General features: G+C 43.5%; 1 protein-coding gene across 10 annotated transcripts in view; it reads left to right on the forward strand.

The window, feature by feature from the left end:
* KCNMA1 (potassium calcium-activated channel subfamily M alpha 1) overlaps positions 1–19,792 on the forward strand; it is a 708,582-nt gene that overhangs the window by 515,546 nt on the left and 173,244 nt on the right. For 8 of the 10 annotated variants that reach the window (XM_072971241.1, XM_072971239.1, XM_072971250.1 and 5 more), the window contains exon 14: positions 5,841–5,996. In XM_072971241.1, coding sequence (XP_072827342.1) covers positions 5,841–5,996 — 156 coding nt within the window. Of the gene's footprint in view, positions 1–5,840; positions 5,997–7,248; positions 7,535–7,605; positions 7,778–19,792 lie in introns of those variants that run through there. The other 2 variants (XM_072971243.1, XM_072971244.1) reach the window with 2 other exon arrangements.

Here is a 19,792-nt window from a genome sequence, read left to right on the forward strand (position 1 = left end):
TATCGCAGGCTCAGAGATATGCACGCGTGGGTCCAGTCTCTTCCCCTCATGATACAGCTGCACAAGCACCTGCACACGCACACACATGTGCATATATGTGCACACACGCCCATGCAGTCCAAAGGCCAAGTGAAGAGGGGTGATGGGTTAAAAACCTCCCTGGGATATTTCTTCAGTCCAAACATATTGTTTGCAGTTGGTCACTGGAGGCAAACTCCTTTGCATACTGACTCATACATTCAAGAAGCATCTCTTGGTTCCCTAGGTTCAGAAATACTGACATGTTCTTAGATCCCATTCCAGCAACTTCCATTTTTACGTGCTGCACTCATTTCTTCCATCGGTATTTATTGAATACCTAGTATGTGGTCAGACGTTCTGCCTAACTCTCCAACCCCTGATGGATATAGTGAAGTCCTATTTTGTGCCTGTAGAGATTTTGCAGTCAAGGTGTAGCGTGTCCCAGGCAAGTGATGGCCCTTTTCTGTCTGAGACCAGATGAGCTTAGGGGAACGGACCACATGTTAGGTGGAGAATGTGGAACACGGCATTCTTAAGTTCAAGATGAGAATTTGCACGGCTGAATTCAGGACAATAGTTGGCTCTCCAGAGATTAAACAGGAATTTTCCTAGCGTTACAGTTTACAAGGGGGATGGGAAAGAAAACAAACCTTGGAAATCTATGCTGTTTCTCTTGTGACTCCTTCTCCGTAAACCGGAGGTCCCGTCTGTCATTCAAAGGCCGTTCTCCTTCACTTGGCTGTCAGTAAAGTCCCAGGGAGACAGCTTTAGGGGAGGGAAGGTGGCACCTTTCCTCTGTTTGATGTGAAACCAGTTATGAGAAACCGAGGCCACTTAGTACCTGGAGCCAGGTGTCCTCTCGGAACAGAATAACTCCCTGCTGGGCTGTGAGTGAGCGTGTGTCCCATCTTATGGGCCATATTCCCCACGAAATAGGCAGTCAGGTGACCCAGAGTAGACCGCCTTCTGCCAAAAGCGCCAGCGCCATGCCATTATTTCTTAATTGCTGGCAAGCGCGGCCCCATTTTGCCGGGTGGAAGCCCATCAGAGGCGTCGTTGAGAGGCACCTGCTGGCGGTGACTGGGCCCCCCCGTGGGCTGCTGTCCACTGCCGACCGCTGCCCAGCCCTCCCAGGTGGTGCCACTGCAGGCAGCCTTGTGCACCAGCCAGTGGGTTTGTTGGTGGGCACCCCAGGTCACCGTGTCCTGTTTGTCTCTGGAATACCCAGGACCCCTGAGAGATAAAGTGAGGGTATTGGCAACTCACCAGCCTCAATCTGGAGAAGTTTTTTTGACAGCAGCCCCTGCAGGTGGAGGTGCATTTTATTAGCAAGGCTGTGGCTGGTGACAGCTCCCCAGGCAACGAACGCTCCCTCTTTGCTTTGTGATTTGAGATTTCATTTCGTGTGGGAGTGCTTTAAGCTGTTGTTTAGGTTTTTGGCTGAATTTAGATTGAATAGGAAAATGAATGTTGTATGTTTAGAAAGGGATGTCAGGTCCTTTTTTTTTTTTTTTCCTCCTTCCAATGAGTGCTAATGCAGCATCTTCAAGAAATTAAGAAGGATCTCAGCTATGTGATTCTTGCCAAACTCAAAAGTAGTTCCATGAACCTAGGATCCAGATGGCATCTGGTCAGGATTCCTATGATCACAGCAAGCTGCCTGTCTCTTACAAACCTCTGCACTGTAATTACTCGGAAACAGGGGTGAAGACATCAACCAATCCATGATTATTTGCTTAAAACACCTTTTGTTGAAAACCACCCCAATCTATTAGGGTGTCAGAATTAGGAAAAGTCACTTATGAGACTTCGTCCTTGTAAGATGTGCGGGGCTGCAGGGGACATAGTGACTTTGACCCAGGGCCCCTTTCTCTACCATTTCATTTCTGTCTTGTAGAGAAAGAACAGGAAGTTCACAGGTCAGGTTTTGCCATCTCATTCCTCGTAGATGTGCAGATGGGCATTCTTCACTGTGCTTTACAATTTTGCTGTTTTCTAAGGTTCTTTTATATACTTTTCAGTGTGTTTTTCTTCCTCTTCTCTTACAATACTGTTTCGCTTCTTCTCTTGGTACTTTCACTTCACCCATGACTAGATGCTCAGAGGTCTCCATCCATTAAACTTTGTGTTCAGGAAAGAACCCAGTGCATGTGTGTACACTTATGTCACTGTCAACATATTCCAAAGGATAGTTAATTCCACAATTGGATACCAGGTTTAAAATATGGAAAATTTCAATCCTCTATGACTTAATGCTGGTAGTATTCTAGGACCTAGAGGAGTGCAGGGAAGCTGTCTTCTTTCTCTCCATATAAAACTGGTCCTGGGCTTGTCATCATGATAATCTCAGACATTTGTGTCGTATTTTATGGTTTTAAAAGAGCTTTGACATCCGTTTTCTTGTTTAGCCCTCATTTGACCATCTGTGCATTTTAGCATCCCATTGTGACTTCAGACCGTAGGTCTAAGCTCTGTGTCCGGCAGAGCATCTCTGGTGGGTACAACTCCTGGTCACTTGGCAGCCAGTGATCTAAGAGACAGAACTGCCAACTGCCCACCTTCTCATTAAATAGAGCCACTGCATGTTGAGCCAAACTCTGGTTCCTCAAAGCAGGACCAAGAGAAGGACTCATGTTCTCCAAAGTGAGATCTGTTTACTGTCAATAGAATTTATGGAAACACTCAGCCTGGCTGTCTCCAAACATGGAAAAAAGATGACTCAGGGCATTTTCTGATTTGAGTGCCAATGGCTTAAAACTCTCTAAGGAAAGAATGGTTTATGACATCTTGGAAAATTGTCACTCCTGATGATTTAGCTATTAATGGACTTTTAAAAATTTCCCAGCAGGCTCTAGAGAAAGAGGTCTTTGTCTCTGACCTGGAAGCCAAGTCCCAATGGCCCAGTAAAGATGCAAGTTCTTTGAGCTTTCTCACTGTAAACCTGACACTTGAGCAAAAATGTTGAAGTGTTTTCTCTGAAATGACCTTTCTTTCTCCTGGTGGCCTCCCCAAAGTTGCATGCAGAGTGAGAGACAGAACTGGGGATGGAACTCATCTTTCTTGGTTTCCCAGGACAGCTTGTTTTCATGTTATTTGTTTCTGTTTTTGTTTTGTTGTTGTTGTTGTTTTGAGATGAGAGTGGCCCAGCAGCAGAAACAGAGGGAAGACCTGGTCCTGCTAGACCTGCCCTAGCAGGTCTGATTCTCCAGATTAGAGAGGATTTGCCTCTAGGCTCCTGTGTAGTAATGCTGGCATCTTCCACCGGACCCAAATTTCCCTCAAATGGAAAAGGACAGAGTTGCCAGAAACAAACAATTTGAGTTCCTGGGTCAGTCTTCCCTCTTTCCTTTGTGCACACACAGACTTCCCTTCCTTCCTTTGACATATCCCTCCTGGCTCCCTGACCTATGATTGCAGAGGATAAGATGGCCAAAAAAGAAGGCTGAGAAATGAAACAGATCTGACTTTTCTGTGTAATAGAATATAAAAAATGTCTAAGGAGTTCAGTACCAGATGGGGACGTGCAGGACCCAAGACCTCAAATCCTGGGCTTCATATGCTGGATGGCACATGGGATGTGAGAAACCATCTTGGAAAGGTTTCATTTGTTTGTTTGAAGGTGCCGTGAAGGTGGTGTGGTGTCTGTCTGAGGCTTGAACCACCCAAATCTCCTTTCATACTTGATGATTTACTTGTTTGTGACTTAGATTTAATTTCTCCTCAGTTCTTCTCAGATGATGTTCATAAACATGAGTGCTTCTCCTCTTAGCCTGAGATACTCTCCATGATGCCAGGGAAGTAAAGGGGAAAAGTAGCCTTCTCAAGCCAGTGAAGGGAAGGGAGAGAAATGGGATAAGGGGCAGGGCTGAAGGCTGGAACTGAGTCTATGGTGTGGGAAGGTTCTCTGATACTCAGGGTGGTGGAAATTCCCATCTGCTACGGCCCACACTTGGGGCTATTTTAACTGCTCTCATCAGGGAGGATACAGTCAACTCTCCTAGGAGTAAACACTGCTGGGTTAGGGCTTACAAGATTGTTATAGAACCAGATTTTGCAAGAAGGAATTTCACAAGCGTGGTATTTCTGAAAGCCAAGCATGGAGCCACTGGACGTGCTGTTGGTTCCACAGTGGAGTCTTCTGTCTCCTTCTAGGAGCACACCTGTCGTACATAGTCCTGCAGGTGAAGGGCAGCCTCCTTGGTGCTCCTTGCATTTGCTGATAAGTGGCGAGAAACAGTAATTTCAGGGCCATAGAGTCTTGGCATTGGCAGGAACCAGAAGGGCTTTGACTTCACCTCCCGTGCAAAGCAAAAGTCTATCTACTGTGACTTGGAGAAACACGTCCTGAGTTTTAGGGGCGAAGACCTTGCATTTTTGGAGACAGCCTTCTCCATTTATTAGACAAATCACATCTTTAGGAAGTTCCTTTATAAAACAAGCCAAAAAATGGCTTTCTTGTAATATACACCAGTCAGGCCTAATTCTGGCCCCTGGAACAAAGCAAGAGAAGCCTAATCTCGCCCGTTGCAGCAGCACCTGAGCTATTCACAGGTGAGCATCCTGTCTCCCGGGAAGCCTGGCCCTTCTTCAGGCCAAATGCTGCTGGTTCTCTTAACTCTTCTTCCAAAGATATTTTTGAGAACCTGCATCTCCTTATGCTGGTCATTTTTGTCTGGGAGTTACTCCGGTTATCAGCTTCCATTTTTAAATCTGACTGTTAAAGCTGGCTCAAGTACTGGGGAACTGGCCTGACAAGTTCACAGCAGAAGGAAACATTGATTTCCCATGATCTGGAGACCATTTCTAACAAGCTCACATTGACTTTGTCTATAATCTGCCATAGGGTTGGCCTCTTTTAAGGTGAGTTTTAGTTACCCACACACATAATTTTTTTTTTCCTGCCCCTCATGTCTGCTACCAAGTTAGGGCTTCTCGTTTTGAATGTATATAATTGATTTTTTTAAAAATCTAAATGCTGTATTTGACATTAAGTCCTTTTAAATCTTTTCTGGTTGGTTTTCTTGCTCATTTTTCCAGCTCTGGAGAACTTTGGAATCTTGATTCTTTCATGTAGTGTATTATCTGTGACTCTTTGCTTCACGCCACTTAAAAATAATTGGATGAGCATGTCTCTGGGTCCTTATCTCGGGGTCTGACCTTACTGTTGAATAGGCTCAGTCCATCTGTAAGACATTCTAATGTGTCTACACTGTGACGTGCCTGATGACTGAGGGCAATGCTTCTTGAACTGTGGTTCCTAGATCAGCAACTCAGCATCACCTCGAACCAGTTAGAAATGCAAATTCTCCGGTTTCATGCCACCCCCAAAGAACCAGAAACTGGGAGAGGGCAGCATTTTGTGCTGGTACAAACGCGTCAGGTGATTCTGATGCCCACTCAAGCTTGGGAGCCGCTAATCAGGAGTTTGGGGAAGGCAAGATAAAAAAGGAAGATCAAATACACAGGCGCCTGACAGCGTTAGAGTTTTTTGAGGAGCTAATTTAGAACAACCTAGCCAGACATCGTTGATAACATGGGCTGATGTCACAAGAGGCAATACCCTCTGGACTGTTTGGCTAAATGACAAACCTGAGGGAGGACTTGGGCTGGGGAGGTGCAGAATGTTCCAGAGAGAGAGAGAAGTCCCATGAATAGAAGAGCTGAATAAAACACAAAATGCCAAGCCCAGGCACGGGAGAGGGAGGCTGAGTCTGGACAGCCCTGAGCCTTTGGGCGATGCTGCGTTTCCCTGAGGGAAGATTTTAAACAATTGAGCATTGAACCAAGTAAGGGCTCATACCTGTTTTCTGTTTTCACAGGCCCATCTGCTAAACATCCCGAGCTGGAATTGGAAGGAGGGAGATGATGCAATCTGCCTTGCAGAGCTGAAGCTGGGCTTCATAGCCCAGAGCTGCCTGGCTCAAGGCCTCTCCACCATGCTCGCCAACCTCTTCTCCATGAGGTCATTCATAAAGGTAACGTCTTGTCCTATTAGAGCACATTAGCCCCGGATTCAATTTGTCGTGGGGTTGAGTAGAGAGCACAGCTTAAACTCAAAACAGATCGACGGGCTTTAACCACTTGGGTGAAGGAGAAATTCCTTGTTACGGATTTGGGCACACAGCCAACTTCTTTCCAAATTATGTTTTTATTTTTATTTGGCACATCCACGGCCATTAAATGATTGTTCAAAGCACAATCCTCTCTCTCTTTTTTATTTCTTTTTTTTTTTAGATAAACCACATGTTTATCTATCAACAAAGCCTCTGCTGTTAAAACAAAAATATGATTTATATACATTCCATATGGCACTGGAGCGCCTAAAGAAAAGAATTATCATTTTGCTCTTTTACATCGAGTGGCTGGTGGACCTCTCACTGTGTGGATAAATGCAGACCATGTGTTTGTGCCGAAGCCCAAACCCCAACAACATAATTCATTTATTTATTCCTGCACAATCAAGGAGGCCGGCAGGGCTGGCATGCCGTGGTTGTTTGAATGGAGAGTGAAAGGGGGACCTGTGTTCTGGGCAGCAGAGCCCTTTACACCGCGAGACAGGCGGTCTGCATGTGCTCATCCCCTGGCCAGTGGTTCACCCCATGGAGCTGGCTGGGCGGCCCCTCCCAAGTCCCCAGAGTGGCCTCTGCCCGCTGGACCAACTCAGACAAAGAAAGACCCAACTGTGCTCACAGGCCAGGCTAGGGTTGTTTCCAGGACACCGGCTTAAGGGGCCAGGACCCTGCTATGAGGGCTTCTGGAGCTCTGTGCAATGACCCCAGCCCTTATCCTTGGGTTGCTCTTAGGCTAGACAGTCGCGGCGGCAAACCGGTGCAGTAAATCCTGTCTGTGTCAGGCCCCCCTGATTGGGCATGGGTGGCCATTAGCTCAGGGTCTGGGCTCGTATTCCTGTCCCTGGTATTGTTCATTTATTTACACCCCGCTTCCTGAATCCCTAGTGATTGAGGTGGGAAATTAGTGAGTCACCAGGAGGTCCTGCCAAGGTGCCAGAGACTCTGAAATCAAAGGTGTGAGGTCGCCAGCATTTTGCCACCATTGTCGCCGTGTCCACCACCGGCAGGCGGTTAGGTGGTGGAGTTGCGGAAGTGGCCGGGGACCCCGTGAGTGGGATGGGTGGGAAGGTGGACTCGCCGGTGGTGGACTAACTCCGTGTCTGTGCTCGCCCTCGGCGTCCACTCGTGGTGTGACTTAGAGCAGGATTTCTCCTAGGTCCTCACCCTCTGGACCCACCTGATTTACACCATTTAGCCACTTTCTAGTGAACGTTACTCTACATCAAAGAACAAATCGGTTTTGGAGTCCCTTCAGTCCCGTTAGCAATGGACGCCTTGATGAAAACACCCTTTACTGACTCTGTGCCCAAAGACCTCAGCTTCGCAGAACTCCTGGCTCAGACCTGGCTCACAAATAAGGACATTGCCTTCCTTTCAATGTCTTCTTAAATCCGGGCTGCTAGGCCCCTGCCTGGACACAACGGAATGCAGGCAAAATGGAGGCGGCAGGGAGGTCTTTGTGGCTGGACTTAGAGACAAGCCCAAAAGCCAGATGTACTCTTGTGTCTCCCAGGGCTCTGATATTCAACACAAGGATAAAGGACTGTCACCAAGAGAGCTCCTCTGGCTTGTCCAACCAAGCTCTGGTGGTTTCTTCCAGCGGGGAGTTCCTGCAGCACCAGGCACATGGACTGAGATGTGGGCTCTGCTTCCTTGAGCTGAGGCAGCACCGCCTTGGCAGAGCCCCGCTGCACACGGGGACTTGACATGCGTATGTTTTGATTTTGTGGTGCCTGCGTGGAAACTCGAGCTGCCTGTCAAGAAAATTAATAAAATAGATGTGATGCTGATTCTTCAGTGTTATTACCAGCAGGGAGTAAGAACTTCTGTCCAACTTTCCTCAAGGCCCTCGGGGGCCTCACCTCTGCAGCCAAGGACGTCCCCTCCAGCCCAGCTAATCCCACTGCCAAGTTCCTATTTAGGAAGAGCCTGTGGGAGAGGCCCTGGTGTAACTCAAAACACATTTCCCTTGCAGGGTTACATTACCATCTTATTTCTGTCCGCAGCCAACTCCTCCGTGTCTGTAGGTAGCTCTCTGCCTACGGCCTTTTGACATTCAAGGGATCTTTGTGTTGGAATTTGCTCAGGCACATGACCTGGAAATAGCAAGGCTTCCCTTCCTATATTTTTTTTTGTTTAAAATCGAGACACCGTAAGCACGTGCACCCCATTCTGTGGGTTAATCTTTTAGCTCTTCCCTCCAAGTCCCAGATCCTTGTCTCTTGTAGGTCATAATAAACATCATCCCGATGCTCTCCTTGGCGTGTTTTATATGTTATCTTCCATTCCAGGGGTCACAAAGCCTTTACTTATTTTTATCTGGGACTTTGGATGGAAAAGGGAATCTGTACATGGATTATAGTTTACAGAAATGGCTTCCTTCCCCAGTGTCCCCCGTGTCCCCCGTGTCCCCACGGCAGAGAATTCATCAGCTCTTCCATGGGGACAGGCAGGCCTGTTAGGATGGAGGGAGGTGGGATGAGGCTTTGGCAGCATCCCGTCCCTCGAGAAGACTTAGCATTTCTGGAGTGCAGTGTGAGCTCACCCTCTCTCTGGCTCAGGGCGGGTATGGTGTCTATTTATTTACGTTTGCAGAGTACGTGGTCCTCTGCACCTGCTGAAAGGAAGAAGGGCAAGACTGAAACAGGGATGACACATCACAGGCAGAAGCACCAGGCTTTGCGAATGCATGAGATCAAAAAGCCAGGACTGACAGTGAAGGTGGTAAAGTTCCATGAAAGAGAGGAGGACTACTGGTATACGGGAGTTACAAGAGGGACCCAGCCCAGAGACACCAGGAAGTTCCAGGGAGCACCTCTTCATCCTTTCAGCAGGGTCCCTTTCAAAGACCCTCCCCCCCAGGGCACCATGTCATCGCCCCTGAAAGCCTAGCCCTAAATGGATCTAAACTTTTGGGGATACCCTTTAAATTTTTAGCCCACATCTTTGCAGGCAATGAATTCCTTCCATTTCTGTAAGAATTCCTAACAACTGTTAAAGACTTTTTTCTGGCTCTTTGTCCTCCATTTGCTCCACTTAGCCTTCAAGACCTGCCCTCTGCAGATTCTGGTGTGCTGGGATTTATTTAACAAATCCGTGCTAACCTTACAGCCAGTGCGTTTGTGAAAGAGGCTCAGGCCAGCCACTCAGGGGTCCTCTGGTCCAGCAGCTTATTGCTAATGACAGGTTAAGTACTTTTTCCAGCAGCACCCAGTTCTTGCCCTTGAATGCCTCGAAAGAGTGCAAGCAAACGTCCTGATTCCTGTGGCTTATCAACGTCTACCTTATCAACCGGGTCCAGAACATCCGGTTCATTTATCACTATCTGATCTCCTACTACCTGCCTGTCAGTTTCAAGTGAGAATCTTCCTAATGTCTGATGTGCAGACCAAGCCGATGAACTTACGTAGCCTCTCTGCCATCGCCTCATCCCTGAATAAGTGGCCACACTTGTCCTCCCCTTGGCATCCTCGCTTGAATGTCATTTAAGATCCACTGATTTAAAAGAAAAAAAGGTTTGTTTTTTTTTTTTTGGTTTTAGAATTTCACCATGTAATACTTTGTTTTCAGCAGATCTGGTTTCAAGCTGGGGCTTGACATGCCATCTTTGCAAATTGTGCTGTTATTTTTACTAGGATTAGGTGTCCTTGGCCGCGCTAAATTGTGCGTGTGGGTGTTGTGTATTTTAGAGGGTGATGAACTCTTAGAATTTCTTCTCAATCTACACTGAGTCTTCAGATTTAGCACGGTTAAATTGTTCTCTGGATTGCCAACTATTTTAACACTGCTAACCTACCATTTTATACACACACACACACACACACACACACACACACACAAACACACACACAGCCTAGAACGTGGTATGCACTCCGTAATTATCTCTGGGTTGAATAAATCGGAAATGAAATTGGAGAAGATGTAGGACACCTTCTTGTGCTTTTCCCCACCTATTTCACAAGATGTGGACTGTATGGGTGAAATTTGCTTGCTGTTGATCACAGCTCTGTCCCCTCCATCACATTTTCTATTTCTGAAGGAGGAAGCACTAGGAAAATCAGGCCCGTGCTTTTCAGACTGTCTTGGCTGAGGTGGATTTTGTGGGACGTGAAAACCATTTGTTCATCATTGCTGTCACCACAGTGAGAGAAACTTTCCGCAGCACACAGTCCTAGCACCAATGGTAGCTGGAGGAATTGTTTTTCGTACCTTTATTTGGGGTTATGTGTATGTGTCTGTGTGTGTTTGTATGTGTGCATGTATAAAAACATTACGCTTCAGGAGCTGGAACTGTAAGTCAGGAGTCTTTCCTAATAGCTAGAGTATGTGCCATGCCCAGTGCTGAGTGGTGTTGTAGGCCTCATCTCACTTACTTCTCACAGCGACCCTACCCAAGCTTGGCACTATTATTATCACCATTGTACAGTGGCAGACATTGTGGGTTAAGGGACGTTCAGCAACTTGTGTAAGGATATAAAGCTTGGAACTGATACCCTCGCATGTCCAACCAGGCAAACTGGTTCCAAGCACGTCCCTGAGTATACCGAGAGGAAAGAAGATAAATGATAAGAGGGACCCTTAGCTAGTGTTGCCATCTCTGCTTCGTCTAGTTTATTTTATGGAAACTATTGATTCAATAGAGATTCCCGGGGAACTTACCATATTCCAAGCAGGGTGCTAATCACACTGTCGGCCTCATGGCTAGGAGGCACTCATAAGCTTCAGGAAGCTTCTATTCTGACAGGGATGCTTGGGCACACATTTGCACAGCTGCATCCTTCGGGTTTTGTTGGCCTTTCTCTTTTGGCCAGCTCTATAAGGTCAGAGGTCATGGCATCAAGACAGGTTGGGGGGGTTAACCTAGGCTGGAATGAGTCAAGGTGGGGAAATGAACGAGGCTCCCTAGAAGGAAATGACATGACACACTGCTGTATTCAGGGGGTGATGCTAATTGGCTTAGATAGGTGCTTCTGGGAGATAACAAGCAGTTCTTATTGGCTGACGGATGTACGTATTGGAGACCAGAGGTGTTCATCTGAGTGAGGGAGGTATGTCAGAAGCATGGTTCAACCCTGTGTGCAGAGGGAGAAAGGCGACAGACAGGATCTCTGGAATGGGGCCCAGGACTCTAGCCAATAAGGCTGGGATCCGGATGGCTCTCTCCTTCCCGGAGGAAATGCTGATGGTGCCAGAGTAGACAGTTTGTCTGACAAAGTAAACCTACAGGGTGTAAGTTGGAATAGTGAGATGCAAACCATTGCTTATTCCATCCCCAAGGGCGATGTCACCCTGATCACAAATAGTGTCATGACAGTGGACTTCCCCAGGTGCCCCTCGCCAGTGGAGAGTGGCTCCCAATACACACATATTCACCTCCTTGGTGATCGCATTGATCCTCATACGTCCTAAATATATAGATGACTCCCAGATTGACATCTGCATCTAGAACCCGGGCCCAGTGTCATTTATTTAATTGCCACTTAACATCTTTATTTGATTGTTTCATCTCACCTGAGACCTCACATGTCTAGAATAGAATTCACGTTCTTTTCCTGTAAACCTGGTCTTCCCCCATTGCACCACTGGCAAGGTCATCCTTCCCATTGCTCAGACTAAAATCTTTGGAGTCCCCCTTAGCTCCTTCCTTCCTCTCACACACCATATTCAATTCAGCAGGAAATCCTCTTGGTTTGACTTTCATAATAGGCCCAGAATCTAAGCATTTCTCACTGCCTCCAGTCTACTGTCAGATCCAAACCACCATGTGTCTCCTAGAGTATTTTACCAGCCTCCTAACCGGCCTCCCTGCTCTGCCCTTATCCCTCCTCTGCTCTAGTCCATCCTCATCAAAGTATCCAGAACAACCCTTCTCAAGCATGAATCAGATCCTGTCACCCCTCTGCATAAATTTCTCCATAGTATCCCAGCTCATTAGAATAAAGTTCTTACAAACGTCTGTAGGTCCTAAGCAGTGGGGTCCTGTGACCTCACTGGCCTCGTCTCATAAGTGTTCCTCGACTCCTTAACGTCAGCCACACTCCACCTGGCTGGTCTAGGAGTTTTGTTCTTGCTGTTCTCTCTGGCTGAAATGCTCTTCCTTTAGGTAGCTGCATGGCTTCCCTCCATCCGATCTTCCATGTCCTTGCTCAGTGTTAATTTCTCAGGGGGACCTCTTCTAAAACGTTAGAATTGCATTTCTAAAAAGAAATTAAAAACGAACTTTTGGCTGAAATATAATATACAAACAAAAGTGTGCATCTGATAAATGGACAGCTTGTTAAATATTTACAAACTCAACACTCCCATGTAACCAGGACCCAGATTGATAAACAATGCATTCTCTATAACCCCAGGAGACCCTGTTTTCTAAGCCAGATGACAGTACAGGTGTGTGTCTGTGGTTGGGCTCTCTTGGGGAGAACTGACTTCTCTACAATGTTGAGTTCTTCAGTCTATGAAGGTGATATATCTCCAACAAAGGGATGCTTTGTGATTTGACAGTTGTCCTGGCAAAGGCAGGAAAGTCAAGAAGAAAGTAACCAAGCTCGTAAATGTCTCTGGGGCTTCTGAGGGTCCCTCCAGGGCGGAGATGTCCCGCGTCACCATCTTCTTGGAAGCATCTTGATGTTGTCTTTGGCTTCGTGGGCTGAATAAAGTTTCCATGTGAAAAAACATCAGAATTGCATTTAAAAAATTTGCATCACCTTTCTGTCCACACCCCATCCATCCACATCTTCATCTCCTCCCCTTGTCTTGTTTTTCTCCCTGGCCTTTTTTGTTTATTGCCTCTTTTCCCTGAAACAGTGTAAGCACCGTGAGCCTAGGGCTACTTGCTGTATCTCCAGTGCTTAGAATAGCACCTGACTCATAATAGGTACTCAATAAATGCATGTTGAGTAAATAAATGAATGGCCGGAGCCTGGCCTGGCCAGCCTTTATTATAGACAGCAGGGTCGGGGCCAGGACCAGCAGGAACTTAGAATTTGGGGTGATTTTGGTGCTGAAAACTCCTTCCTTTGCTACTGTACATGGTTCCCTTGCCAAATTAAAGAGCTTTGACTCCACGTAGAAACTCGGATAGCTTTGTAATCCTTGGCAAGGATGCCTGGAGGCTGGTTAGATTTGGTTATAAACCGTTTTGACTGCCAGAAAATCCCGTCAGTGTGTTGTTTAAATTCACAAATCAAAATAAACACCCATGAATTGAAATGAATTGGGTAAACCTCAGTATCCCACTTGAGTCAACACCATTGTGCATTCTCTTATCTTCCTTCTTGAATCTCATTAGCTCTGTGGCTCTGCCTCCCCTCCCTCCCACCCCCCAGTACCACTGACACTGCCCAAGATGACAAACACCCACCTGAATGTAGAGCAACTTCTCTGAAAACGATTTCAAATAAAGAGAAAATTAATCCATGAACTATTAACAGGGATTCTGTTCCCCTCTGGCCCTGGTAATTTCTAGAACATTGAATTAAAGAGTTCTCAGACCTTTACAAATTCTCCAGGCAAACATTATTAGCAAAGAGAAGCCCATACAGCATGTACGAAGATTGCCAGAAAATGTCAATGGAATTTCTGAATAAAACAAAAAAGGCTGAAACTCCCCTTCCCCATCTTCTCCCCTTCTCCCTCCCTCCCTCCCTCCCTCCCCATAACATGATTAGAAAGTCATTTCATGTGTCTTATATGTTTGGTCAATCAAAGGCAAACGTACATGATTGATGGTGACAGGGAACACATTTAATTCATTATTCTTTACTTTGCAGCAAAATGATTTGTGTAAACTGTCTGCTTAGCATTAAAGGTAAAACAAACTTAGAAACCCCCAAATGTTATATTTTTTTGTCTAATATTTTCCTTTTGGTTTTATAGCTGTAATCACATATGGATTCTTTTATTTGGCTCTTGGCAAGGACTGAACAAAGGGGAAGCAACACAGAAAGATTACATAATATACAGAGCCCCATGCCTGTTGAGGATGGAGCCACAGAAACTGCAGTGGCCAGGACTTGATGTGAAAATGGGGAGAAGCTGCCACTCCTGCGGGCCCTTCTCTGCTGGGAGGATATTGTCGCTAGAATGGAGGAAGGCTCCCTTGACCACGCCTTGGGTCAGACATCTAAACGAGCTCTTTTATGGATTATTGGCCTTTAATTAACAGGGTGCATTTCTCAGTGCACCTGGGAATCCTCTTGGTCTCCCCGACTTAAAATTTCTAACTTTGGTCTTATGGGCACTGCTCATCGTTGGTAATTTTTCAAGTGAGAATCTCAAAATGCTATTAAACTATTCATAGTAAAATTTCAGATTCCCTTATTAAATCTATTGGTTACCACTGTCCTGAAGTGATAGCAAATACAAATCTATGCCCAGAATAATGGGGAAGCTGGAAATTTGGGGTGACTATTCTACACATGTAGGGGGTACAAAGCAAGAAACCACCATTGATTTGAGAAGGGGGGTATTTTGTTAAGAATTTTAAAATTATAATAGTACCCTAAGTTTCTATAGCACTTTACAGTTTATAAGATAGCCATTTCACTTAAAGTATTTTTATTTGCTACACAAGTATTTAATTGAGTATCATTTGGGAAAAGTACCAAAAGCAAAGTAGCTGGCATTTCTGACTGTTCCTCCTCTGTGGAGTAGAAGAAATAGGAGAAGGGGAAGTAAAAGACGGTGCTGGATGGTGAAATGGTAGAGCAAGGGCCAGATCTCCGCTAGATGGTTGGGTTCTTGGCTCAGTACTTTCCGCGCTATTACATGTCGCTTCCCCTGGAGGAATGTCTCAAATATAAATGCTATTTGGTTTTGTATTCACATCAATAGCGTCTAAGAACAGAAGTCACTTTGCAATATTTGTAAAAGTACTAACCTAGGTTTCCCTAGCCATGCCAAATGACACAATGTACAAATTAAGGTATTTTTCAAAGGTAGGAAATCCTTATGTCCACCCCATTCCCTCCGTGGCGCCTTAATCTGGAAAGACCCAGGCCATGCTGTTTTCTCTAGACTCTGATGCCTTGTTGTATTTGTCATGTGGGAGAATTTGTTGCTCAAGTCAAATGCTGCAGTGGATTAGGGGAGGGAGATGATGGCTTATTGGCTGAGGGGCAATGGAAGAAAGCTAAAAAGCATAGTCCCAACCCTCCGAAAGAGGGTGCGAGTGGGTCAGAATGCAGTGTGGTGGATTTCCAATACAGGAGCCGAATCAGGATAAGAGGGAATAAGATGTAGAAGGGTTAAACAGAGCCAGAAAAAGGAAGAAAGGAACTTTCTAAGGGGAAAAAGTATCGCTAATCCTAATCCTTGCAAGATCCTTCTGATCATACATAGTAAAAATATGCAAGTAACTCAAACCATTTGGGCACCAGTGCTGGGGCTCTGAATGGATGTCCTCAAGATTAGTAGAGATATCCAACTGTATTTCCCTAGTGTTTCTCCCGGCCATTTTCCATCACATGAAAATTCCTAAAGTATGTGGTTCCCCTAAATTCAGAAGTAATTTTAATTATCCAGATAGCTCCTTCTTTAATTTTATTTTGTAAAATTAACTTACAGTAAAATGGATTTGTGTGTGTGATGTGTGTGTGTGTGTACAGCTCTCTGCATTTGAACACATGTGTCGAGTCATGCAACCACTATCAGAATCAGGATACAAAATAGTTTCCATACCCCTCAAATTCCCTCATGCTCTCACTTTGTGGTCATACCCTCCCCATACCTCCAGCCCCTCCATGGCCCAGACAACCACTGATACGTTCTCTGTCACTGTCATTTTGCCTTTTTGAGAGTGTCTTGTAAATGGAGTCATACAGTGTGTAACCTTTTGAGACTGGCTTTTTTCATTCAGTATAATTCCCTTGAGATCCATCAGGTTACTATGTGTGTCAATATTTCATTCCTTTCTATTGCTGAATAGTATGACATTTTATGGGCGTGCCATGGTTTGTTTATCCATGTATTTCTTTAGTGGCATTTGGGTTGCTTCCAGATTGAGGTGATTATGAATAGAGCCGATAGAAACATTCCTGTGGAAGCTTGTGTGGACAGAAGTTTTAATTTCTCTAAGGTAAACACCTAGCAGTACGATGGTTGGATTACAGCGAAAAGTGTATGTTTAACTTTCAAAGAAACTGCCAGAGTGTTTTCCAGAGTTTCTGTTGCTCTGCATCCTCACCTGCATTTGGTGTCCTCGATGTTTGGCTCATTTTTAAACTGGATTGTCTGTTTTTTACTGTAGAGTTTTTGCCGTTGAGTTTGAGTTCCTTTTATATTCTGAATATCTTCTTGGATACTTTAAAAATATTTTTTAAAATTGTGTAAAATATTTTCCTCCCAGTTTGTAGCTTGTGCTTTCGTTTTCTTAACATTGTCTTTCTCAGATAAAGGTTTTAATTTTGAAAATTTGGGGGTTTTCTCAAAATGTTAAATGTAGTTTCTGTATGACCCAACAATTCGACTTCTAGGTATCTACCCAAGAGAAATGAAACCATACATAATAATTTCCTGTGGCCGCTTTAATAAATTACCACAAATTTAGTTACTTACAATGGATTTTTGCCTCTTCCTTTTCTGGAGGCCGAAAGTCTGAATTCCATTTCACTAGACTCAAATCAAAGTGTTGGGAGGGCCAGTTCCTTCTGGAGGCTCTAGAGGAGACTCTGCCTTCTTGCATTTTCTAGCTTATGGAGGCAGCCTGCCTGGGCTCCTTCCTTCCTCACATCACTCTAACCTTTTGCTTTCAATGTCACATCTATTTCCTCATCTTTGGAAAAATCTCTATCTGCTTCCTTCTTAAAAGAACACTTGGGATTACAACTAGGTCCCTCTTGAATAATGCAGAATAGTCACCCATCCCAGAATCCTTAACTTAATTACATCTGTAAGTTCCCCTTTGCCTACAAAGTTAGCACTCACAAGTTCTAGGGTTTAGGGCATGGGTATTTTTAAGGGGCCGTTATTCAGCCTACCAGAGTGTGCTCTCTCTGTCCCTCGAAGATCCACATCCATCCCACATGCATCCCACTTTCACCCCGTCCAAGCATCCTTAAAAGTGTCAACCCTGCAGCATCAATTCAAGTTCAAAACCTCATCTAAGTATCATCAATTCAAAAGTCCCAGATTTTATCCTCTAAATCAGTTATGGGCAAGACCCTGGGTGTCATCTCTGGGCAAAATTCCTTTGTATCTATGGATCTGTAAAACTAGAAAACAAGCATTCTGCCTCCAAAATACAATGGTAGGAGAACGATAGGATAAGTTATAGTCACTTCCATTGCAAAGGGGAGAAATAGAAGAAAGGCGCTATCAGCCCCAAGTACCTTCAAAATCCAACCAATCAAATTCCATTGGATTTTAAGATCTGAGAATAATCCACTGTGGCTCAAAATTGGCATTAGGAAATGGATTTCTATAAATGTGTTCTTTTTCAGAATTGCTTTGGCTATTCCAGTGTTTTTGCCTTTCCATATAAACTTTGGGATCAGCTTGTCTCTATTACAAAAAATCCCACTGGTATTTTGATTGGAATTGTGTTAAACCTATAGACCAATTTGGAGGAGCATTGGCATCCATGAGCATGGGTTTCAATCCATGAACATAGTCTCTCCTCCATTTACTTAGATAATCTTTAACTTCTTTCGTCAGTGTTTTGTGGTTTTCAGCAAATAGATTCTGTACGTTTTTGTTAGATTTATATACATAAATATTACATTTTGGGGGAGATATTGTCAATGGCATCTTTAAAAAATTCAGTTTCCAATTATTCATTGGTGCGATGTAGAAATATACATTATTTTTCTGTATTGACCTTGTATCCTATATTTCACTGGTGAGCACTTCTTGCAAGATATTGAATAAAAGGAGTGAGAATGGACATCTTTGATTTATTCCCACTTTTAGGGGGAAGATATTCATTGTTTCACCATTAAGTATAGTGTTAGTTGTAGATGTTTTGTAGATGTTTTTCTTTTGAGGTTGAGGAAGTTCTTTTCTATTAATAATTTGATGATGAGAGTTTTTATTGTGAATGGATTTTGAATTTTGCCAAATGCTTTTTCTGCATCTATTGATACAATTGTGTTTTTCTTTAGACTGTTAATATGGTGGATTACATTGACTGATTAGAGAATATTGAATTAACCACTGTGCATTCTAAGATAGACCCCACTTGGTCATAGTATGATTTATTTATGTCTCTATCATCTATATCTGTATCTATCCATCTATAGATATATAAATTTTATTTGCTAACATTTTATGAAGCTTCTTTTGTCTCTATGTGAGTGGATATTGTTCTATAGATTTCTAATACTGTCTTTGTCAGGCTTTAATATCAAGGTGATGTTGGCTTCATAAATGAGTTTAGAAGTCTTTCCCTTCCTTCTATTTTCTGGAAGTGATTGTGCAGAATTCATGTTTTTTTTTTTTCTTTAAATGTTTAGTAGAATTCACCAATGAAACAATCTGAGCCTGAATTTCTTTCTCCAAAGGACTTTAAAGACTAGTTTAATTTCTTTAATAGTTACAGGTTTATTTAGGTTATTTATTTAATCTTGGTGAGTTGCCCCAGTTTGAAGTTTCTGAGGAATTAGTCTAATTTATCTGAGTTGCTCAATTTATGTACGTAAGTTGTTTGTAGTTTTCCATTAAATGTCTGCAGGATCTGTGATGATAACCTCTCTCTCACTTAAACATTAAATTTATGTCTCCTTCCTTCCTTCCTTTTATTTTTTTGTCAGTCTTACTGCATGTAAATTTTGCTGATCTTTTCAAAGAATCAGCTTTTGTCTTTAATATTTTCTTTATTTTTCAGTTTTTTGCTTGCTCTGGGTTTATTTTACTCTTTTTTAGCATCTTAAGATGAAACTTATGTTATTAATTTGAGATTTTTCCTTTTTACTATAAGTATTAAGCATAAGTAAATGCATTTAATTTAATTATATGCTTCCTTCTAAGCACTGCTTTAGCTACATTCTACAAATTTTGTATGTTGTATTTTTATTTTCATTCAGTTCAAAATGTTTTATAATTTCATTTGAGACTTACCCTTTTACCCATAGATTATTTAAATGTGTGTTTCTCAATTTCCAAGGATTTTAAGATATTCCTGTTATCTTTCTATTATTGATTTGTGATCTGATCCATTATGGCTAGAGAACCTACTTTGGTGATTTCAATTCTTTTAAATTTGTTAAAGTGTATTTTATGTGATCTATATTGGTGAATGTTCCATGTGAGCTTAAAGCGAATGTGTTTTCTGCTATTGTGGAGTAGAGTGTTCTATAAATGTCAGTTAGGGCAGTTGGTTGATGGTATTCAGTTCTTCTGCACTCTTGCTGATTTTGTGTCTCCTAGTTCTATCCATTACAATGAGAAGAGTGCTGAAGTCTCCACTTATAATTGTGGATTTGTCTTTTTCAGTTCTGTCAAGTTTTGCTTTGTGCATTTTGAAACCCTATGAAGTATATACATATATTTGGACTGTTGTATTTTCTTGGTGAACTGACCTTTTTATCATTATGTATTGTCCCTGATATCCTTGGCAATTTTCTTTGTTCTGAAGTGTAGCAGACTTCAGATCTGATGTTAATAGACCCAATCAAGCTTTCTTTTTGATCAGTGTTTTCATAAAAAAAAAACTTTTCTCATCATTTTTTGTTTGAACCAAACTATATCTTTAAATTCTTTAAATA

The sequence above is a fragment of the Vicugna pacos genome, chromosome 11 (genome assembly GCF_048564905.1).
Source record: "Vicugna pacos chromosome 11, VicPac4, whole genome shotgun sequence".
Taxonomy (NCBI): Eukaryota; Metazoa; Chordata; class Mammalia; order Artiodactyla; family Camelidae; genus Vicugna; species Vicugna pacos.